This window comes from Anopheles gambiae, chromosome 2 (assembly GCF_943734735.2).
Source record: "Anopheles gambiae chromosome 2, idAnoGambNW_F1_1, whole genome shotgun sequence".
Taxonomy (NCBI): Eukaryota; Metazoa; Arthropoda; class Insecta; order Diptera; family Culicidae; genus Anopheles; species Anopheles gambiae.
The window spans coordinates 114,467,772-114,491,521 of record NC_064601.1 but is presented as its reverse complement, the minus strand read 5'-3'; the positions used below and the strand labels follow the sequence as shown (position 1 = coordinate 114,491,521).

Sequence of the window (23,750 nt, the reverse complement as noted above, 5' to 3'; positions counted from 1 at the left end):
CCGCCGTAACAATCGCCCATTTCGGGCCGGGATGGCGGAAACTTTCCAAGAAACCTGCAAAAGGCACCAAAATAAAACACCTGCAAAACTTACCGCGTTTTTTTGCGTTGCGTTGTTTGGTCACTGGCAGTCGGATCATGCTGTGCTGGCGAACGAACTGGGTGTACGGTTTTCTTCACATTGCTCTACATTAACACAGCCCTGAGGAGCACACAAACACCTGAGAAGAAGGCACACACATCGACGCCACACGCTGTTCACGCTTTGGTGCTTTCGGGTGGTCCACCCAGTGCACTTACCGCTGTCCGCTTCCTCTATTGCTGTGGGAGTCTGTAGAGAAGTTTCTAACACGTCCTGCACACACGCGCACACACCGAGTCACTGCCAGACGCATACACTGTGCTTGAAGTTAAGATGGTCTTGTGATTTTTTCCCTCCACTTTCTGTACTCCTACAGAGTGGTCGGCAATTTTTCATGCAGACTTTTCATACACTTTTTATTTACACTCACCGTTTGCAAGTGGCAAGTTTTTGATTTCCACACCTACAGGAAGAGTCTGAAACTGTATTACAACATCCAACTGTAGTCCCTGAGTGTCCCTCCGACAGTCCATTATGTAAGGGTAAGATCTTTCTAACTAACATCAGATGGGCAGCTTTTTAACACACAACGAAGAGACTTTAAAGTTGTTGTTTTTTCCCTTCTCTCTGTCACTTGCTTAACTCACACGATGACTCACACTTGTGCTGTCGTTTAAATGCTTTGCATTACTAAACTCGTTCCCAACACTCACATCGTACGATTTGGACCATTTTCACCATAACACTCGAACGGAAAAACTCATCACCAATCAATAAACTACCTTTTTTCACAAACTCTAAACGAGGACGGAGGACAGAAGAAAAAATGAGGGGAAACCCCCAGTAAGACGAATGAAAAATAAATACTCCCAACCCAATCACCGCCACAGTTACTGGCGTGCACCCGTCCCACGTCCCCTTTGCGCTCCGTTAGTGGTATTGTTTTAGCTCAAATTAAATCGATTCGGGCCTGCCGCCTTGTGTGCCGCCCTACCACCATCGCCCAACAGCCCCATTCAGTAATGTTTAAATATTCAACGTTTGCTTCTCGCTGCTGCTGTACTTGCTGCCGCGTCTCGCACGATAAACCTTCCGTGTTTAAGCGTGTGTACGTATGTGTGTGTACGTTGGTCTACACATCTGCAGTCCGCAGAGTGTGTGCGAACCGTTTGCGTTGACCGCTCACCCGCTCCGCACACTGCACGCCCGCGCGGAATTCCCGACCCAATCGAAGTAGTAGTAGCTGGCCCCGGTGGCCTTCTAACCGAGCAACCGAACGGCAGAACACTAACCACGCCAACTGCCAGCCCAGCCAGCCAAAGTTAGTCTCTGGCTACCGCCTCCCTCCTCCCACTGGTTCCTTCGCTGCCACCGTCCTGAAGGTTGCGCCGTGGAGTGAGTGTGTGTTTTGTTGGTCCTGGCAGCGATAGCACTGACCAACGGCGTTGTTGGCTCCCACGGCACGGTTCGAATGTACTGTGTCCTGGCGCGGAAATCGTGTCTCCCCGAACGACGTGTCACTCACGCGGTGAGCCCTCGGTTGAATGAGTGCTCGGTTCGGAGTCCTTTCGGGGCACTAATTTTTCCTGCAACGAATCGGGCTGGAACCGAGCCACTCACACACACACGCGCACAGTCGAACGAAAACGTCACACGCAAAAGTACGAACAGTCACGTTCGGGCGCTATATGTAACGGTTTTGCGGGTTCGCTTGTTTTGCTACTCCAATCTCAGCAGGCTGCTACTCTCTCTCTCTCTCGTTCTTCCTCTCGCAAAACAATGCTCTCACCATTCTCCACCGTGCTCAGCGTGCATCCTTTCCTGGACGGGCAAGCGCCAGTAAGTCTCTCGCACCGAATTCGCTCGACTCAGCTCCGTTCTATCCCCTGTCCCTGTGCTGCTGCAAGTGGCCAGATCTGCCAACCACGCATACGTCACTCTTACCGGGGATACCGCTTTCAGTACGGAACCACCACCACCATCACCACCACCACAACCAACAACAACATCAACAGCAGCACCAGGCACTTTGTCGATAATTTCGGGGCTGCGTCAAGGATCAAACGGAATGCCAAACAAGTGCCAAACGGCAGCACATGGGACCATCCTCCCGTAATGAAGGGAGGGAAGGTAGGAGGGAACAAATTGTTAGAAGCTCGCACACACGCGTGCGATTGCGAGGGATATTGCGGATCACTGCAGATGATGACCGACCCGACCCGACCCTGGCGCTGTGTCACACAGTTCCGACACGGTTGACACCCAACCCTCTGCTCTGCATTAAATTAAACACCCATCTCAGGGGCAGCTTTTCCTTCTGTTGTTTTGCAGATTTACTGTTTTTGGTGTCACACACAAACACACACACACACACCCGCAACACGGTACTAAACTCTCCAGCTTCAAATGAACTCCACTGGGGATGGGGATTGGAGAATGGTATTCCCTTCGGCGGAAAGGCAAAACAAGCACACGCGAGGCTCTACGCTATGGCGCACACACAGGCCACCAACCCGGAGGATGTAAAACCACGTACACACAGCCCCGTCCTACACACACACACACCCGCGCGCCCGGAACAACGTCCCTCGGAACAAACGGTGCTTACGGCTTTCGTATTGCTTGCTGGTTTGGTGCGGAACCGCCCTAAAACCATCACTGCTCTGGGCTCATCCGCTTGGCGCTCCCAGCAACTTCACTCAATTGCTCTGCGAGTGGGTATGAGTGACTGAGAGTCCGCCTTTTGTGCATGCAAGAGCGGCAGGATGTGAAGCTTTCCGATCAGGAAGCAAAGCAACCATTGCTGCGGGGGGAGATGTGAGTTAAGGGGGTGAAGTAAAAGAGAGAGAGAGATAGAGAGAGAGAGAGAAAAGTTAAGCAGGATACAAGCAAGAGAAAAAGGTTTATTTAACGAAATTCAAAGAGGAAATGAATGAGCATTGGAGACCACTCAGCGGACCAAACCGTATGTTTGTCAGTTTGCTACACTCTCCTCCTAGACATGAAGGGAATGAAGCGACTGTGGTGGGGAGGATGCAAGAGGAGCTCGTGTGTGATGCTTTGCTATTATTATTTTTTGCTGATGTAAAGGAAAAGAGGGCAAAAAATAGGCTCAAGGAACAGTATTAGAAACAAATGTGCCTAAAATGCTTACTTTTGTTAACAAAAATACTGCTTTTAGTGTAAAAAATCAACATAAGACGGTTTAGAATGCTAAACACATTCCCTTTCCAGCAGCAGTGCGCTAGTGCTCATACAAAACACGCCCGTTTCGCCAGGCCAATCGATATGCCCATTGCTTCGCTCGCCATCCACCCATAAAAAGTCGAAAAGCGAAAAGAGCTGCTTTGGCTTACAATTTTAATCCTCACACACAAACAATCCCTTAATGCCTCGTTTCAAGATCAAGAGTTTTGGCCACGCTTTGGGCCCCACTTTACTCTTCCGTAGCTTCGCGTAATAATTTGCCACATTGGATGCGCGCCACCAACACAGGCGCCACTGCAGCAACCAGCAGCAGGGTGGCTCCACCGCAGCACACTCACACACACACACCCAACGTACGCAGACTCACGCACACACACATACACACGCGGACACGGGTACAGAAACGGTGTGGCAGGGCAGCAGTAGAGATCAATATCGTCCTGCAGAGGCCTCTCGGGGTCGGCCGAGCAGCGTACACACCGCGAGAACCGTGTACGGAGATGACCGGACGAAGGTTGCTGGTGGGGGTTGGTGGGGGAAGCGCATAGAGGACGGGGTAAAGGTGTGTTCGTTTTTTTTGCTGCGATTGTTTTCCACCGCTCACTTATGATTTCAGGCGCTTACACTTTACGCTTGTTTTCGGGCTCATACAATTAAACATTCAGCACAGGTTCGCACAGCTCTCCCCGCCTTGTCGACACTCACTCAGAGGGCAGTAGGGCAGCCGCCCCGCCCTGCCGCGTTTTGTGGCCAACGTCCACGCCGTGCTCCGTGGTTTGGCTCCAATCCTGCTACACACATACACATACGTTCCACAAAATCGCGTTTTTTGAAAAGGATGATGTGAAAGGTGAAGCACACACGAGACACACAAACACACAGAGACGGAGAGAGAGACGGGGGAGGAGGTGCACACGCACACACACACACACACTCCTGAGCGCGGGGGAGCGTGATGTCTCCTGGCGGGTACGACGTCACGTCCTTCACGTGCGAGATGGCAAAATACAACTGAAGCCAGCAGCAGCAGCACCGACTGGGGCGGCTGGATGATGTTGGGTTCGGTTTTGTCTGCAGGAGAAGAGATCTTGGGCTCTTTTCAAGGGAGAGAGAGAGTGAGAGAGTGAGAGAGAGTTTGGTGAGAAACGTGGTGAGAATGGCACTGAGTGGCCGTCGACGGATGGAGGCGCCTGGTGAGTGTGGAAAATGAGTGTTTCCTTCCAGCGGAGGCTGAGGCGATGTCATGTCACAGAGGCTGTTAGTGTTTCGAGTGTATTGGTGGCATCGTACTTTCCATTAGTGTGTGTGTATGTGGTGAATGTCAGATGGTTTGACGGACTGGGCGAAAAAGGCTCGGAAGGCTGTCAAGTTTTCGCCCGTGAAAACACGATGCAGATGTGTGTTATTGTATCGTCTGATTTAACTTTATCGTTTTAGAACGTTTATTGGCATCATAATGGCTAATTTACAGGCTTTTTAAAAAGTTCAATCTATTTTTATGGATACAATTTGTTCTTTCTCAAGCAATAATATATTATACTGGGGCAATAATGAGTTTAAACCATTATATATTATATTTGAGAAGGAATGAATAGTTTGCATAGCTTTAGGCGTTTTATTCCCTACGTGAAGTTGAGTATACAAACTATACGCGAGTATGTAGAAGTTAACTACGTTTATAAAGTATAATTTTATAATTGCTGAAATAGAGGACTAAAACAGACTTAACGATAAGCTTAGCACAATCATCATTTGAATCATTTGGACCTAGAAAATCAACCACTTACATAAAAATAGTATAAAACTAGGCGTTTATCAAGTGATTTAAAAAGAACATCATATCACTCGAAGCAGTCATATTAACTCCCAAATTAACCAATTAACGCATAGAATTTGCCCCCCTCCTCCTCCCCCCCTCCCTCCCTTCTACCAATGCCCGAAAGCCATTTATCTTTATTGTTCGGTATTCTTTAATCACACCGCATTAACCGATAATTAGATTAGAAGTTGAAATCCACTACTTAACACACCCGCCCGACATAAGCAGCCCGAAATTGTACAAATAATAGGTTTCCTGCTCATACCCCTCCGGGTGGTACCGGCCCACTTCATACTCTTTAAATAATCAACCCACGTCAAGTCACACAATCCTCACTGTATGCTCTGGTACTTTCCCTCTTTCCGTACAATTTCCACACGCAATTTGATCCCAAAATCCAGGACCCCAGCATCCCGATTGCTTCCTGCTCCTGCTGCATCAACTGCTCGCTCTCTCTCTCTTTCTCTCTCAGTTAGACAAATAAACGCTGATCTCCTCGCGTAGGAAAGCCCGACAACCGTCACCAGTGTACCGGCCGTCGGGAAAAGTTAAAGTTCACATAACATAATCCTATTAATAGCTTCCCATGGTGCTTTCCGAGGAAGAAACAACAGCTTCAAACTACCGCTACACTCACACACATACACACACATCAATGCTGGCCTCTCTCTAGAGTACGTACGGAGCAGCGGCCCAGCAGCTGGGGCAGCATTAAATGAAAAGTTTGGCATAGAAAAGCACAAACCGTTTGAGAATTGGTCGTTCGTACGAATTTCCTACCGCTCGACCGAATCCCAGCTGTCCCGGGGGAATACGCTTTGATTGTCTCGAGCCCCAAAGTCCGGGAGGAAAGCTCAACTCCTCCGTTCCTCGTCTAACCGATTGAAGGCAGGAAAGTTTGTGTGTACCTTCTTTGTGCTTCCCTTCTCCCTTGGTTCCCTTTGGTGTGTTCTGGGGAACAAAGTCACTCTCAATGTTTGCTACAAACTTTCGGTTTTTTGCCTCCGTCTCTCTCTCTGCTTCTGGCGCTTCAAACGCCGTTCCCTTGCTCGTTCCCTATGGGTCACAGGATATGCAACCCGTTCGCAAGGACTTTGTTCAAAAACTTTGCCTAATAATACCAGACGAAGCTTAACCGCTCGGCCCATTTGCTTGCGAGTTGACACATAGTGAGGAGTTTTCCTGGAGAACCACACTGTGGAAGTTGCGGAAATGTGAGGTGAGAAGGCTTACGCATCGAACGATGCTATTCACGGTCAAATGTAGTGTAGTTAGGGGAAATCGACAATTGAAGATGTCAATTGCTCTGAAAAATTTAAACTGATTGTGGTAAATTCGAAAAACAAGCAGATAACAAGATGATTTTGTTCTATCGGTTGTATACTTTCAGGCGATTTGTCGCATTAGCTTTCTTCCTTAACATTTGCCTAAAAGTATGCAATCGCTTGTTTTCATTCCATCACCTTTAAACTTGTTGCTATCATCCCGATTTTTATTGACGTCTCCATTTGACCTGCAATAGTTTCCATAATGAATAACACCATCACACAAAAGGTTTCCATCTTGTGGTGGGAGCCCCGAACGCCCATCCCACCGGCCACCGGGTTAGCTCGTCCATGTCAATACCGATAAGAAAATCGTTCCCGGAATAACCTGGAATGTTCAATAAATCACTCATAGAGCTGGGTTTTCCCCCGGTTTTGCACCTCCAGTCCCGCCAGCTATGGCTTCCACTCGAAAACGGAAAAATGATGTCCGTTTGTGTGTGGGTGTGTATGTACCGCCCTGAAAGCAGCAAAGCTTACAACCACCCCAAACCCCCGTGTCTGACATAAAAACACGCATCCATTTGGATTAAATTTTATAGCTTTACGATTATTAACCAAAGCCGAGCCGTCCCACATTGACCCCGGTAAATGGTCGTCCATTTACCCCTCCATGCGAGAGAGAGAGAGAGAGTGGCGATGCTGATCAGCAGCAGAGGCTGCGAAAGTGGATGCAGTCGTAAATATCGCTCGATAGCGGTGGCTTTCGGTGCGCAAATCTTACGCTCGCTGTCCCTTGCTCGGATGCAAGGCTGCTGGGCCTGGATGGTGAAGCTCAAGTCTCGTTTCGAGCTCGTAAAACCCTTAGATACGCTTGCTAACACGGGCCGCTCCCCCGCTACGTCTTTCGTGCAGTGTTTTTGTGTTGGTGGAAGTAGTGCTGGGAAAAAAACGAAGACGGGGGTATTCATTGGGTATTTTATGAGATATCGTATCATCCGCTACCAGTCACTCGATAACGACGTGCCAATACTGAGATGGTTTTAATCTCTCTTCATCCCACACAATTTGTTGTGTGCCTGTGTCTGCTTGTGTTTTGCGCGTCGTACAGAGGCATGGTTTGCCAATTGCATACCTTTGGGCGTTTTTACAGTACTGTATCGAATTTCACCACAGGTTGGATTAAAAGTTCGAAGGAAAACAGTTTACACGAAAATAAGAACTCTTCATCTCCCAATGTAACGTCAAATGAGCGGTCAGCAGCACTCTTTTCCCTGTATTGCGCCTATAAAAAATAATCCACACCTTCAGCAGTACCCCCTTTGTGCCCTCGAACTGCGTAAAAAAGAAACGCTCGTCTTCTTCCATCGCTCGTTCATTTTTTCTCCCTTTTTGTCTTCCACCTCATGCGCACGTCAAGATCCAAGATCAAGAACAACTTGTTGGATGTCATAAATTTAGCGTGGAATTATCGCTTTTCGCTTTCACCGGTGCGCGCACACACACACAACCAACCCACACCACCACCATCAGGGGAGATGAGGGAGAAATATCATCATCATTTTGCGCATCTAAATTACCTCCGCCCGAAGGAGGATGCATTCCCGATGAATATGCACTCCACCAGCCACTCTGCAGTTGCAGGGACACAGTCGTGTCAGCTTTGCGGGATTTTCGCCGGTCTAACCGTACTAATCGCTTGACCCAAAATGAGTTTTCAAGCATATTTTGTACAACATTGCGGCGTTGTCACACACAAAGATACGCTTTACAGTTTGGTTTTCAACAGCATTTTGCAGAAAAATGAGCAGCGCAGCTGGGAACAATTAAGCGTGATTGCACGATCTTTCTGCTCTGTTCATATGGCAGCACGGGGAGAGAGTTTACGATCTGCTAATTGTAATACGCCACAATACGAGACGAGGCCATCTCTATTTATTAGTTGAAGGAAAGTAAATTGCTCCCCTTGTTGATGGAGATCCATGAAGTCGTTGTGATTGCCATTTGGCAGCCAGAACACAGTCAGAAGACGCCGGGTCCGCCTTTGTACAGGTTCCACTTGAACTTGCAAAAACAAAGAAACGCTCGAATGGTTGTTGCTTTTGGCACGTTGCCCCCCAACGTGGGACACGAGCCGCACGTTATGTACAAGTACGTTCCCTGTGCCATATCATATCGCATGATTGATTGCCGTGTGCTGTACACCGACAAAAGTGGGGTCTTAAAATTGAATTTTCCGCTTTTCTTGAGCAAGAAGAGCAAGATACTACTTCGCTACTGTCAATTAGCAGCTTCCTCTTTGTAGCTTTACCTTAAAAAAAGTGTGTTAAAGCGGAAAAAGATCCCCTGCGACGTGTAAATACGATCTAGTGAACTAGTGAAACAGCCAGATGCAAAGCCGGACGTGTGACAACACTCGGTCCTGCCCTGTTGAAAGGTGATTCACATCACTACACGATCACGCCAGATCACAAGCCGTAGTGACCCCGGCCACGTCAAGCCTCTTCTTCACCTCTGACTAAACATCAAGTTCACCGACTTCTTCCCAATCTGAGCATGAGGGGAAATAGGGGGGAACTAAGAACCAGATACCAGCGTCAGCAAGTCTCACCCGACAATTATGGTCGCTACAGAAAACGTAAAAGAAAAATCAACAAGGGACACGGTGTCGGTGTTCCACTTGGTCGTCGTGCCCATGGTCGGCGCGGTACAAAAATTATGACTTTTCTCCTACTTCTTTCCTTTTCCTTCGTCATCGTTGTTGCTGCGGGGGCAGAACTACTGCGGGATGTCGTCTGATGATCGCGTGTGCGTGTGTGTGTTACACTGTGTTATAAATAGCCAGCCCACTTCCAACTCTTTCTGATTTATGCGTCCCGAACCGTTTCCGAGAAGCGATCAACGTTCACGTCACACATCGTTCCCAGCTGGTGGAGGTGGGTTTTTGGGGGAGTAAGATTTGTCCCCGATTTTGGAGCTGGATGAGGGGTTTCTTCTTCTTCTTTTTTCTTCAACCAATTGCAATAGCAAATGCACGATCAAACGTTTGCGTTTGCTGGAAGGGCGAAAGAAAGAAAAAGCGAATGATCTACGATGGTGGTTCAATTCCCAATGCTGTGGAGCTGAATTTTCAAGTGGATGTACCCATGGAAAACGGAAAACTCTCTCCCTCCCAGGAGGATGGTTTTGGATGGCAGCAAGTGTGCAGGTGAAGACAACACAACAGTTGTTGATTTATACCAGACAACACAATAACAGTGGCGAGCGTATTCTTGTTGACCTATCCGTACCTATCTCTCAGCTCAGTCTAGCTAGGATTAAATCCGACCCAGCAGACGTTTTATTATTGAGATAATTCCTAAAGACAGTTAATAAGGCTATTATGGTAAGCATTGTGCATATTTTTGGGCGTTTAATGTAACAATACTTTTGTTAAGGCGTTCTAACACTTTAGACAGCCGACTGGGCCAACGACCACACTGTCCGAACGGTCCCCAACCTGTCGATTGTTTGGGCAATAGATTACAGCGCTTAATTGCGCGTGCTGCGAGACGCGTATTCCCCAACGGCCAATAGAAGATCACGATGCTCACCATTCCACCCGCGATGGCCGAGGGGGAAGTTCTACAGGCCAGCCAGTAGAATAACCAATAAATATTATGATTAACCGTAATGTACACAATGTAAATAAACGATTCCGTCGCCTTTGTTAGAGCTGGTGTGTAGTTTGGAGCTTCAGTTTGGTTATTACAGTCGTTTTCGACACAAAAAACTGGCAGCTCCCCACACAGCAACGACTGTGTAGTGTTTTTGGAGATTATTTTAGAACACACAATGGTGCGCAGCCACCAAAAGCGACTGTAAAGCCGTCCAGTGTTTGTGCTTCGAACAACACACGTGGGTGGGTGATGGTAACATGAGCTACGAGCTCAAAAGGTGCAAAGCAAAGCGGTAATAAACACGGCTTGCGCCTGGCTAATTGTACCACTGGCGTATCTCATTTCCAGCGTGGGTTTTCCTGTGCGCCGCGCACACCTGCTATCAATGTCACTCTAATGGTGGATTTTCTCTTGGAACGAAGACCGCCTCCTTGGATGGAGTACAATGGATCCCTTTCATGCCGGACGTTTGGCGCCTGTACGCTTCACATTGACCCATATCGGCCGGGCTGTAGTGGGAAAGTGCGCAACCATACACACATATATGCACATATGCACACTGCACACGACTGCATTGGAAGCTATTTTTGTACACGACACTTTCTCCAACCCCCCCAAAGGGAAACTACACATTACAAGACCAAGTGCAAGTTGGCTGCAAAATTTGAGTCTTTGTTTCCCATTGGCCCTGCTGTCCCAAGCCCCCCCACACACGTTCCAATTAGTTAGCCGGCCGAATGGAGCGAGCGACCCTGAGCAAGCCAATCCACAGCCACAGCGAACCCGATGAAGTGCACTGGATGCTGGACGGTGTTTGCACTTGCAACTGTCACCTGTCAATCTGTGCTGGCGTTGGCGCAGCAACGTGAAGCGCGATCCTTGCTTCGCCGGTGCAGCTTGAAAACCCTTTACGGCGATCGTAAAACGAAAGGAATGTTGAGAAACGATCGTCGCGCGTGTGGTAGGAAATTCATGGAAATGGATTGGTTTTTTGTTGGATTTGTGCGGAATTTGGGCGGAATGGGGTTTTAGGAATGTTTATGAACTAATGGCGGGCATATTTTGATCAAAATTCAATCATATTTGCTTCTAAAATTGCCTAGCGTATCCCACAAACTCCTTTAGCTGTTTTGATGACCGATGGATGACGAACGATCGGTTGCTGTGTGAAATTATTCGTTGGTTAATCGATTTTTGCTTCATTTTTGTTAAAATATTTCACATGGGAGTACGTTTTCATTCATAAATGTTAATTTTGGAGTCATGATGATCCATCATCGTTTAGTTCATATTGATTTTTTAGCTATTTTTGCATCTTAAGTCTTAACAAGATACTCATCCTCTTGTTGTAGATCAAATGAATGGTGAATTGTCGCTCTTGATCCACAGGAAATACTTCAAAAGGAATACTGCTTTTTGAGGGAATTTAATGGACGAATGGAGACAATAAATGATAATTTTGATCTAAATTCGTTACTTTTTGTATTTAAAATTGCCTCAAGTACCCTATAAAAGTCTTAAGTTATGCTATTTTCTAAATCAAATACACTTTTTAAGAACAATAATTGAACAGCCCACTGTCTTTTAGCTTTGTCCAATCTCGTCCACCACAATTTATCTACGATCTCAAACAATCTTCTCTACCCTGGGTCATTGCGCGGTTTCTTTCCCACTTTCTTCGCCGAAAGAGACAGATCACGCGGGAAAATGCTCATTACCGTACATCATCCCGGGGACGTAACGAACACGACAACCACGTCTGCCCCTCAAGCAGCCAAGACGACCAACAAGTACCGCTAACTACATTCGCGCAATTTTGTTGCACCACGACCACCAACCAACCACCACCAGGGCCCCCCCCACCAGACAAGGTTTGCGCTCGTTTCATTGAGCATTTCGTTTTCGTCTCGCCGTTTTTCTTTTCCTGTTCTTTAAAAAAAACTGGGAAATTAATTTGCTTCACGCTTCACGTTTGTGTAAGTTTTTGGGCGTCCGGTGATCCGGGGAGGACGTACGCTGGTATGCATGAGTAGCCGAATGGGGTCCGCCCCATCTGTCACGCCAGTGCATCTCGATTAATCGTACTGTTTTGTGGGGCTCGACCCGATCTTCACGTCATGATGGGAAGTATTTTTGTTTTGTTTGGTAAACGTAATTGTTGTTGTTTTGCACGAAAATATTCATGCCACGATGGGTGTGAAACGGTGATCTCCCAGTGACGATCTCATTATCATGCGAGCAAAGTCGACGTGTTTTTTTATTCTCTTCTTTACTTGCTTTACATCAGAATCAAGCAATAAAACGACCCTCTTTCTAGCCGATTTTATGCCGATCGTTTACTTCTGAACCACGCACGCGGTTGGTTTGTCGTGTTGATCAACATGCCCGCCCGTAGCTCACTAAAATGAACTTTGACAACAAAACAACAAGTCGTTGTTTCGTTGATGCCACGATCTCCCTGGTCTGCGTAGTCAATAATGCTTCTAGAACTATTCGAAACTGCGTATTGCACCGTTCGGTGTTTTGTTTTCCATTGATAGTGTGTTTTTCGTGACTTGCCGCCAAACGGTCGACAAACAATGCGCCAGCGGGGTCAGGAAAAAGGGAAATCAACCAAAACAAAACAACAGCTCTCTTAACATCTCGATAATTGCGCTCTGGCACTATGGCGGAACAAAAACATGCACGGAATTCTGTAGCCCGTTTTGTGAGCGTTTTTTTTTGTGGGAAATGAAACGTGTCGTAGTCGTAAAAAATTAAAGCAGATGAATTTATGAATGCACTCAAAAATAGCCGACAATAGGGCTTTGAGGAAGTTTGCTCTTGAGCGAGAAATGCTTGGAGCGTAAGGTTGACGTCAAAACTCACAATTGTTTAAACAAAACGAAAAAAACATTCCGTTTTGTTTGATAAAATGAAAGATCATCTAGAAAAGAGGTCCATTTCATTTTAGTTTTTAAACCATTTTCCCCGGTTGCCTTGAATCTGTCATCAATTTCAAGCATGATCAATCACACACATCCCTGTTACATTCGCTCCAAACTTAATAAAAACAATCCCTCCTTGGCGACCTTCTGGAAGGAATCGACGACCACCGGGGACCGACAGCACGATGAGCCGCGCCACACCGATCAACGATCATCAATCTTCCCTTTAAGCCTCTGTGTCCCTGTCTCAACCTGCCTGGGGGGGAGAAAGGAAACCCACCAGTCACCACCACTCACCACCATGTTTACAATCGTTTGACCCTAACCCACCTTCTCTCGCTATGTGCATTCATCCCTTTTTTTCCCCGACAACGACGACGGCGACAACTGCAACACACAAACAAACTGTGGCACTGGTCAAACGAACTGCACACGAACTGCACAAGCCGTTGCAGTGCTAATGATCGCGTACGAGCATGACCCACGATCCGCTTCCATGATCCGCAACCGGTTGGTACACGGTCCGATCGTGCCCGTGTCCGTCCACGTCGTAGTGTTCGACGAGAGTTTCCACGACCGCGGTGGAAAACAGCTATAACGCTGAGCAGACGAGAACCGCTCCAACCGCTGGTGGTTGTGTTTACCATCTGAGGGGGGAAAGACGCACACACAAACACCAAACAGCATCCGTTCAAACACGCACCACAAATACAAATACGCGCTGGTGCGTGTGTGTTGACTGGCCCAATTTTCCCGTTCCCGCGCAGAGGCGAACATCACACACTAGAAAATTGCTGCTGCTTTCGAGCGTTCTAAAGCTGCTGCAGTTCTACGCGTTTCGTCGTTTGCCTTCGGATTGCACGCACACACACACACATGCATGGGGGGAAAGGATTGGAAGGGGTTTGGGAAGCACCAAGAGCTAATAAAACCGAGCCGTACGCTCGTGGGCAGCAGCTAGTTTGTTGGGAAACTTTGCAGCACCAGAAAGGGGGAAAGCGATTTTTTGGAACGAAGTGTGTTCCATCCTAGTGAAATCAACTACACACCACTACAGGGAAAGGCAAACACCGTTGTGATTCTGTGTCTGTGTGTGTGGGACGGAAAAGTGAATTAAGATCCAGTTCGGCTCGGTGCAGACGATCAGTCGATAGTGAACGATCGTGTCGGCAGCAGCTCGACCTCAAAGTGAAGAAAAACTGTGGACCACAAGTGAAGAAAACTTCGACTCGAAGCGTTATTTTTTTGTGGAAGTGATTTTTAACCAAGAACCACCAATTTAATCATGGTTAGTAGAGCAGAAGGTGTTGGATTAGTGGATAAGTTTTGTGTAGAAAAATGTGATTTAATTACAAAAATGGTTGAAAAAGTTTATTTGGAGGGGAAAGACAATTTTGAGCAGTTTGAATTAAAATTTGTTATGAAGTGATCGTAAAGTTGTGCATAATTGAAGTGTTGTGTTTATATTTTCCTTTAAAGATCATTGTTTTGTGTTAAAATTGTAATTAAATTTTTGGCACAATATTAAAAGACTTTTTTGTAGATTTTCTTAAATAAACTGACAATTAATTAATTATTGCTCTGATTTGCTTGAAGTAGATAAATTAGCTTTATTTTAAATGTTAATTTGCTTCCTTGCAGTTATATATTCCAATTGACCATAAAAATCTTTAAAAAAATCACTTAAAAAAGCGTAAAATTTTTATTTAACATTCCCCTTTGGATGAAAAATACCATGCGCCTCCATGGACAGCACAGCACATCGTGGTGCCGCTTTCTTTTTTAATTCGACATAAATTCCATGCGCCGTGTTTAACAGACTAGCCGTACATGACACGAGAAAAATGGCTACATGAAAATTGTAAAAATTCGGGTCAAACGAAAGATGTGTTTCTCTAATTTTTGAATCGGAGCGAACGATCGACAAGGACAGCAACAACGCAACAACGCAACTAAAACCCACTCGTCCCCTCTTGGGACACATTTCTAGCATAGCGATAGAATGTGTGTTTTAATTCTGTGTTTTCGCCTCCTTCCCTTTCCAGGATGATCTCACCCCAGAGCAGATTGCGAGTAAGTATCGTGACCCAATGGACTTTTTTTTCTTCAAATCAAATAATTCGCGCGATCGAAAGATGTTAATTTAAGCTGGAAAAGAGGGAAAAGGTGGCAGGTCGTCTGACGCTGTATGACGTCGGTGCCCGCTTAACATATTACGCGCTTGAGGCGCCATCTGGGTTGACATCATGTCAGGCTGGCCAAGCTGCACTCTTCCCACGCCCGGGCGACACCACGCGACACCCAAATGGCCCGACACGGCACGGCACGGCTCAGCTTGTTCAAGGCCAACGAAATGGATAATTTCAGACGCAAACGCGCGTGACTAATTGCCTGTATCCGGTCAATCGTTTTTTTTTATTCCTGAAGTAGGACTTAGGGCGCAAAACAACAACAACAACAACCACTTTTGTTTTGACTCGTGCCGAAGACTCCTTCGCCTCGATTTGTTTACCTTTTCTTCTCCGGGCGGTTGCGGGGGAAGATCCAAGTTGGCGTCTGCCCTTGTGTTGTGAGCTGCACGTGTGTTGTTGACCGGTTTTTGGATGTTTAGTAAGCCATGTTTTGACAGCCATCCGTCATCGCTTAGCAACGATCGGCAGCGGTCAGTATCGATCGGACCAACCTGTCGGAGCGTATCCAGACGATGGTTGCGCTGCGCGCATGAATCATGTACGCAAAGGCATCGTTATTTGCTTCCGCTTTCTTCGTTCTTGTTTGTGTGTGTGAGTGTTTTTGGGGAGGAAGTTTTCCACCCACGCGAACGCGTGCTGTTTAATGAGCAACCGATGAAAACGCATCTCATTGCGAGAGCGGTCCGGGGTTTTTTTATGTTTCTGTGTCGATTTTTCATCATTTTCCTTTCACTCTGCCGAAAGCCGCTCTCTTCCCCCCAGTTTTTCCACAAACAGATTCAAAATTTGTAACCGTTCCAAAAATAAGCATGGCTTTTCTTTTTTTATTATTATTATTCTTATGCACCATCGACTTTACTCGGCCGTCGCCGCTCTCGGTGGGCGATTAAGCGTACGGAGGAGTGTTTTCGTGTACGGTTTTTTTTTTTCTTTCGTTTTTTACACCTTCTGTGGAAGTGTATTTTTTCACTCCATTTTCCACGGCACTTTTTGGAGCAGGAAAGAAAAACGTGCTAAATGTATTAATCGATATCGCACCGATGGGGTGTTGGGAAATATTAAAAATGAATTATTTGCCCTGCCCTCCCGTTTTTTTCCCATGACGCGATGATGCGTTGATGAATTTCTTATCAGGGACCTGTTTTAATGCTTGAATTGATGATTATGGCTTGCGTGGTTTTGAAGCAAATGTAAAGCAAAGTTCATTAACCTTCATCAAACGCACACTATTTGGCTGCAACAACCGGGGTCCGGGACTTTCACGGTCCAATTAAACGTTTGCGCTTGATAGCGACCATTTATTTCGTCACGGCCGTGCAGACAAGACAAGCGAGCAAGCCTTTCCTACAACAAATTCCCCCTTGTTCTTCTGTACACAACTCCTCTCTTCATACACAATAAAATGATTCAGCTGATCTTCTCGACCGCCACCACGACGACGGTGACGATCAGACACGACCATTTTCACTTTCACGGACTGTTGGCCGCGAGCCAGCGCCAATCTATCTAATGAGTTGCATACGTAAAATGATGATTTGCCACCCCACACCGCCCCATCCAATCCCGGAAGAATCTCACGGGAGAGGGAGGGGGGAAACAGATTTATCCGATCGCTGACGACGACGACGACCATGTTTTCGACGCCGTTTGCATGTCACGCTCGATTGACGACGCTAATTGGGCGGAATTTATTGTTGGCAATGCCTACAAAACCTGATGATGCAAAGCAAAGATGCGAACTATATCTCCATCTCTCTTTTCATCTCTCTCCCTTTTTCCAGTCCTGCAGAAGGCGTTCAACAGCTTCGATCGCGAGAAGACGGGCAGCATCTCGTCCGACATGGTGGCGGAAATCCTGCGCCTGATGGGACAGCCCTTCAACAGCAAGATCCTCGAGGAGATGATCGAGGAGGTGGACGAGGACAGTAAGTATCCTGTGAAAGGGAGGGGTGTAAAAATGAATGCTATTTTTACCACAATAAAACACACTCACACACACTGATTATGCGCAGAGTCGGGCCAGATTGAGTTCGCCGAGTTCGTGACCCTTGCCGCCAAGTTCATCGTGGAGGAGGACGAGGAGGCGCTGCAGAAGGAGCTGCGGGAAGCGTTCCGCCTGTACGACAAGGAGGGCAACGGGTTCATCCCGACCACCTGCCTGCGGGAGATCCTGCGCGAGCTGGACGATCAGCTCACGGACGACGATCTCGACATGATGATCGAGGAGATCGATTCCGACGGTTCCGGCACGGTTGACTTTGATGGTAAGTGAACGTTCAAACGGACACACATTTTCCATACACCAACACACACATATAAGCCCAACATCGAAACCGGTTTTTGGAACGGGGGGGGGGGGGGGAGAAAACATAGAACAAGCCGTTGCGTTGATGTTTACCGAAATCGAACAAATAAACGCGCTGCGTGCTACGCGATTTTCCCTTCCAATCCAGGCAGGCTTTGGATGGGTTTCGCTGTCCCCCATCGCTCCCATTTCCCTCCCAGTTTGCTATAAACATCTCATAAATGCTAATAATAACACGCAAACCACACAGTTGAGTCGCGTGCGTTAGCCGGGTTGCGTAAACTTCCGACAAAAACCACCGGAATGGCTCGGAATTGATTTGCCAAACGGGGCGAGGGAAGCACTGCCCCTAATGGATCGTGATGGATAAATTTCTTCCCTTTTTCTCCCTTGTTTAATTGTTTGAAATGGGGGTTTTGCGCCACAAAACTGTTCCGACGGCTTCTTGTTTTTTGATTGGCAAATAGCAAAAATGACATCATTTCTCCGTCACAAAATCACCCTAAAATGATCATAAAAACATGAATCCATGTCCACCGATTGCATGGTCCACCTTTCTAAAGGCAGAGAGAGAGAGAGAGAGAGAGAGATGAAGCACAGCTTACACACCTTTTATATGCCCGTAAATCATGCCCGATCTCGCCCGAAGATGTACAGAATTATGACGCGCAGCTTTTTAGCGTTTGCTCTTGTTGCGCGTTCCGTGTTGCGATCATAAATCAACGTCCTGCTTTGGCTGCTGTCGAAAGCGCGGCATCTCTACAACATCAACAGCAAAAACATCAAGAAAAGAAGAGTTGGAAAAGGCGGTTTGTGCTCAATTATTGTAAAACATGTTTCATGTTTTACCACCGTCTGTGAATGTGGCACCCATAAAGGTGGTAGCGCAAGTAGCGCACGAAGATAGATCGGTTGATGCTGTGCGACGGGAGAGAACCCGGGACAACACCATACACCATCTATGCTTCGTTTAGCGGTGTGAGCCGGCTAAAAATAGGGTCATGACTTTTTAGAGCATCCCCCGTCCAGTGCTATTGTCCAGTGGAAAAGATCTACGCGAGCAAATCTAATCCAGATGGGTGTTGAGATTTAGCCGTGAACATGGACATGTCTTACTGCACTATGCAGCTGGTTGGCTCATTTCGTTGTCACCTCATCACTTCATAACTGCAAATTTCAACTGCAAACTGCATCATCATCATCATCGGCTTGAAATAGTTTTAAAATACGATTACTCTGGACGATCTTCATAATGTTATCACTTCTCACCTTTCTTCTGCGTTTTGCTCTATTTGCAGAGTTTATGGAGATGATGACTGGTTAAGGATGACGCTCAGTTAAAGTCATCAGCAACGCAGCATGCGCCTATTTATTGTATCTACCTTTTCCCCCCAGTTGTGTTATTCATCCTTCCATCAAGCTCCGGAGCAAACCCCAACTTCATCTTCAACACCATCAACACCCGCAGTTTCATCGTAGTTGTTCCCCCGAGTTTAGCTCCCCGTTTGTTTTTTCATCGTTTGTTTTTCACCCCCCCCCAAACAACGTGTATTGACTGTGTTTGTTTCCAACATTTTTTAGCGTGCCCAATGGGAGCACGCGTAAAGTGTAGTGCATATTCTTAAATTAAGAATGAATCTCTGGTCTGTGTACTGGGTGTACTGATGTGTGGTGTTATCACACACACTCACACATCGTGAGCAAGTATTTTGATCGTTTCCTTTTTTACACACAAAAACAAAGCACCTTTCAACGAGTCTTTACAACGAAAAAGAACAAATTTTTAGACCGAGCAGTAAAACAGTTAATATTTGAAGCGATTTGTCCTAAGTTTACTCGAAATGAGTGTATGTTCACATACATTCGGCTCAGCAGTAGCAGACTGTTTTTCTTTCTTAAGCCCTTAAAAAACCGTCGGCTCATTTGCGACGATACCGTTACACTGATTTGAGCACTGTTTCTTTCTGTACTGTATTATTAATATTTAATAAAGCTACAAGTTTAATAAAGTTATCGTTGTGTACATATTATGTATAAGAGGTGGGAGTGTCTTTGTGGCTAAATTGGCTTCGCACTACATCCGAATCTACCGTTAGCCATTACCGTTCGGATCAGGATGATGGTCCGTGCCGTAGGGATGGATGAGCTCAAACTCACCCAAGAAAGAAAAGGCCAAAAACATCAGATACGTCACTATCATCGAGAGACCGACGCTTCTTCGGCCCTGAAAGTTGGTAAACAGCAGGCACAGCCAGGTGGTGGTGAGTATTTGAAACAGGTACGCCTCACAGTTCTCGCCCATAACACCTTTGCGTACCTGTAATAGAAACAAATCTGTTTAGATAGGGCTAATGTTGATGCTGACCTTGTGCAAATTTGACGATATTTACTTCTGCAACAAGATTCGGAACACTGAATGCTTTTGTCATGAAGGTGAGACCCAATCCAAGGCAAAGATCTGGAAAAAAATGACGTCATTTTAAGTTAATTTCAATTTCAGCCTAAATGTATGCAACATGTCATCAAAACCTGTCTAATAGCAATTTTAGTACAGTTTAGTACAGATACTTACTGAGCAGTGGACCTCCAAAGCAGGCAGCAAATGCCATTTTACCATAGCCCTGGCGTGCTAGGGCGACATTCGAAAACAAATCTCCAACACTGTTGCCCCAGGCGAGCAGTGAAAGCCCCAGCACAGACTTTGAAAGCTTCAACACAATGCCCACCGTCTCGAGCACACTCACCACCTCCTGGGCCACAATGTAGATGACCTGTATGCATCCCAGGAAGCTCAGAATCGTGAACGACTTGTGATAGGTAGGGCATCGATCAGTTCGTGATGTGTAGAACACAACAACCATTACGGGGACCGCGAACAAGACTATCCAAAAGAAAATGTACACATTCGCTACCTTCATAAGCGCAACTGGAGTAGGAGAATTAAGCTGTTATGAATTCTTCAAACTACAAGACCAATTGTATGGATGCTTACCACCATTTAAGAACACAATCATTAACGGCAGTGTTAGGCAGTGACAAATGTTGAGAAGTTTACACCATCCATCACGTTCGGCGGTAGTGTCGACGATTGGAATGGTGAGAAGAAGTAGTAAAACGAAGGGTGCCTTTAGGAGACAAAACGTTTTCGTCATCCATCCTCCTTCATTCCACTCTTCAGGATCAAGAGGGTTCACATGATCACAGAAATCGGTTAGAATACCTTCGTTTGTTGGAACATCAGTTTCAGGATTCTGTTCGCGATTGTGATTGCTTGCTCCTGTCCACGTAAACAGTATATCAGGTATTTTGTAATAAGCAGAAGTGCTTCATCTTTAAATGCTTACTTGTAGAGATGCTTGAGCCTTCCTCCCGTCTGGTCTGGATGAATTCCCATATAACCAGAGCCAGAAAGAGCAGATACATTCCAATCAATACTGAACTATCCAGCAAGCTGAACCGTTCGTCCGCTGCCTTCAGCGTGATCCAAACGATCGCAGCTATGAAAAAGGCCAAGTCCCTTTGGATTCCCCACGCAGGAAAGTCAAACGGTTGTATCAACAGCACAGTTCCTCCAATCACTCCTATCACAAAGGCAGCCGAACCGAGCAGCTCGGAAAACATCAACTCTGTGTCGGCGTCTGGATTGGCGACGGCAGTGAACAGATCCGGAGATCCATTGCCGAACGCGAGGATCGTGACTCCAGCCAGTGCTTCACTGATGTTGAGTGTTTTGGCAATGGCGGCCAGTGTTGGACAGAAGCTACAAGAGCAGAAGAGATATCACACTAACGTCGTTGATAACAGTGGATGGTGTAATGTACTTACAACTGATCAGCTGTCGTCCCTAAAACAACAAAGTAGTAAACACAAACACAAAGCAGCAGAACAAATCCCAACTGAAACAGGTAGTCCCGTTCCGAACCGATGGTACAGTACAGAAAGCCGACGTAGTTGAAGTAGAATTGACTTTCCGCGCACGCTTCTGTGGCCTGTACAAACTCACACTGCTCGTTCACTGGGAGTCGGTGGAGGTAGGAACAATCATCCTGGAAGTTGAAAAAAACATTATGGACTTCAATTTTACTTCAGGATACTCAGGAAATAATTAAAACTTACAGGACGTGGGAAGTTCACGTACGTCGCGTGCCTCACAGGGCGCTGAAAATGGGAACTGTTTTGGAAGAGTGACATCTTGTAACAACACAAAGAGTTCCTCAGCTTGCTTGGATCACTGAAATGACAAGCTCCTGAGAGCATACCTCTTGTGGAACTGTTGACAGATATCATCATAGTAGCCCGGGTTCTTTACATTACCATCACCCAAAAAGTACACAATGGATCCAGCTGTGACTTTGCTTGACCTAGCCCAGAACTCAACGCCCCACTATGAAGCACACCAGAACATCTTCGTATCGCTCCGTGCGCAACCGTGCAGTAACGTGCACTCTGTCCTCGCGGATGAGCGATGTCTCTTCGTGCGGGAAACGGAGGAGTGCCGTGAGTCGATGCACTACCTCGACTACATGCACTTTGTCTACTGCATCGTCGACAGTTCCAATTTGCTTCTGTTCGCGTCGGCCATTGTTGCTTTGGTAAGAGATGATACTGTTTTATCGAAATATCGAAACTGATTTCAATTCACTCCTTCGATTCCAACAGCTCCTCTTCGTGCTGCTACTCGGAACGCTCATCTACCATCTCTGCGTAACGCGCTACGTCGACAGCGTACTGTACGTGGCTAAATCATGGCGGCTAAACGAATACATTGCCGGTGTCACCCTGCTTACCTATGGTAACGGCTTAGCCCAAGTGCTATCAGAGCTAAAGCACCACACATCCGGCGACACCGAGCTGATCTACAACCAGTATCTTGGCACTGCCGTTTATCAAGTTTCCTTCCTAGCCGCACTCGTCATTTGGACGGGTTCGTTTGCCATCTATCCGGAGGTGATCGTGCCCAATCTCATCAGTCTCATGATCGTATCGCTTCTCGTAGAAGAGTTTATGTACGATGAGCAGGTAGGAATCGTGCAGACCACTACCTTGGGTGTGCTTTACCTTGCGTTTCTTGGAGCACTCTACACAACCGCTCGTGTGATGGATCGTGAGGGAATTCGCTCGCGCAGTCAGATAGACATACGAGATGCTGATGGGAAGGTGTTTGACACTGAACTGACTGCAACGGTGGGAAACGTGGATCAAGAGCAAAGTGCCAGTTGGCTAGAACATGTCTGGCAGGGGTTGAGGACATTTCGCGAAGAAGATTTTCGTGCAGCACCATGGTACAGGCAAGTGTATCTCCTCTGCAGCATTCCTGTGGAGGTTGTAGCGGTTCTGCTTTTACCTAAGGTGAACTTTGCGTTACCCTTACATGGATGGAATAAGTGTCTATTCATCGTGAATCTGATCCTATTTCCATTGTTTCTCATTGGCACGGCACTCGGTAAGTCACCTCAACACACACTTGTTGTCCTTTTCTCATCTATTCTATGCATCCTTCTTTCAGTGGACATGATTTCCAGTGAAAATCTGGGTTGGATTTGCCTCGGAAGTCTCATAGGCTCTGCCTGCTTCAGTGTGATCGTTTGTTCCACATCCTGTTACGATCGTAAGCCTCCATTTTTCACCTGCATTGGGTTGTTTGCCATTTTCGGTACCTCGTACGTGATCATGCTTCTGTCTTATGAGCTGATTGCCATCCTGGAGGCATTGTCCATCATCGCAAACGTTTCCTCGGCGTCCTTTGCCATAACGATACTCGCCTGGGGCAGCTGTTGGATCGATTTGATAACATTACGTACGCTAGCTGTGCGTGGGTACTCCCGGATAGGCTTTGCCGCCTGTTTAGGTGCACCCGTTTTCAGTAAGTGTGCCCTCTTTTAGCTCTCCTTTACGCTCTCATTTAACTACAGCTTATTGCAGATATTTTAATCGGACTCTGTACCGTGTTTTGTGTGCAAATGATACGATCTGGCACGACCCAGATTCACGTGCGTGATGGAACTTCCGGTCCTACATGTGCGATCTATCTGTTCGTCACTTCGATGACAATCTTGCTGTCGGTGCTGTTTACACGCTTCGAGGCTCGGAAAAGCATTGCCTTCTGCTTAACGACGCTCTACGTCACGTTCCTCGCGTACGTTGCGTTCTGTGAGTTTGAGGTTACGCATGGCTACGGTACGGATCACAACGACGATGGGGAATACTTCCTGGACCGAGTCCCTGGACGCCGTGAGCACTAGAAGCAGAAGATGTGGTTAGTATGTACGGATGTAGTAAACAAAAGGTATAACGA

General features: G+C 46.7%; 4 protein-coding genes across 12 annotated transcripts in view; 2 read left to right on the top strand and 2 right to left on the bottom strand.

Annotated features, from left to right (window-relative positions):
- LOC1269835 (glucose transporter type 1) overlaps positions 1-4,307 on the bottom strand; it is a 172,006-nt gene extending 167,699 nt beyond the window's left edge. The window contains exons 1-2 of one of the 9 annotated variants that reach the window (XM_061640627.1): positions 3,913-4,307; positions 864-878 (exon numbers count right to left, since the gene is read on the bottom strand). The gene's annotated coding sequence lies outside the window, so the exon portion shown is untranslated. The other 8 variants (XM_061640634.1, XM_061640631.1, XM_061640630.1 and 5 more) reach the window with 8 other exon arrangements.
- Positions 4,308-13,910: 9,603 nt separating this feature from the next.
- LOC1269836 (troponin C) lies at positions 13,911-19,468 on the top strand. The gene is made up of 5 exons (XM_308487.5): positions 13,911-14,246; positions 15,004-15,031; positions 16,932-17,075; positions 17,163-17,414; positions 18,754-19,468. Exons 1-5 carry the CDS (start codon positions 14,244-14,246, stop codon positions 18,777-18,779), a joined length of 453 nt encoding a protein of 150 aa, XP_308487.3. The 5' UTR covers positions 13,911-14,243; the 3' UTR covers positions 18,780-19,468.
- LOC1269837 (mitochondrial sodium/calcium exchanger protein) lies at positions 18,990-21,717 on the bottom strand. Its single transcript, XM_061640615.1, has 7 exons — positions 21,572-21,717; positions 21,281-21,501; positions 20,800-21,215; positions 20,448-20,732; positions 20,028-20,381; positions 19,846-19,913; positions 18,990-19,772 (listed from the first exon to the last, which is right to left on the bottom strand). The coding sequence occupies exons 1-7, from the start codon at positions 21,710-21,712 to the stop codon at positions 19,548-19,550; spliced, it is 1,710 nt and encodes a 569-aa protein (XP_061496599.1). The 5' UTR covers positions 21,713-21,717; the 3' UTR covers positions 18,990-19,547.
- A 15-nt stretch (positions 21,718-21,732) lies between these two features.
- On the top strand, positions 21,733-23,703 carry LOC1269838 (mitochondrial sodium/calcium exchanger protein). Its single transcript, XM_308489.5, has 4 exons — positions 21,733-22,047; positions 22,115-22,898; positions 22,962-23,318; positions 23,378-23,703. Exons 1-4 carry the CDS (start codon positions 21,790-21,792, stop codon positions 23,695-23,697), a joined length of 1,719 nt encoding a protein of 572 aa, XP_308489.5. The 5' UTR covers positions 21,733-21,789; the 3' UTR covers positions 23,698-23,703.
- Positions 23,704-23,750: the final 47 nt, after the last annotated feature.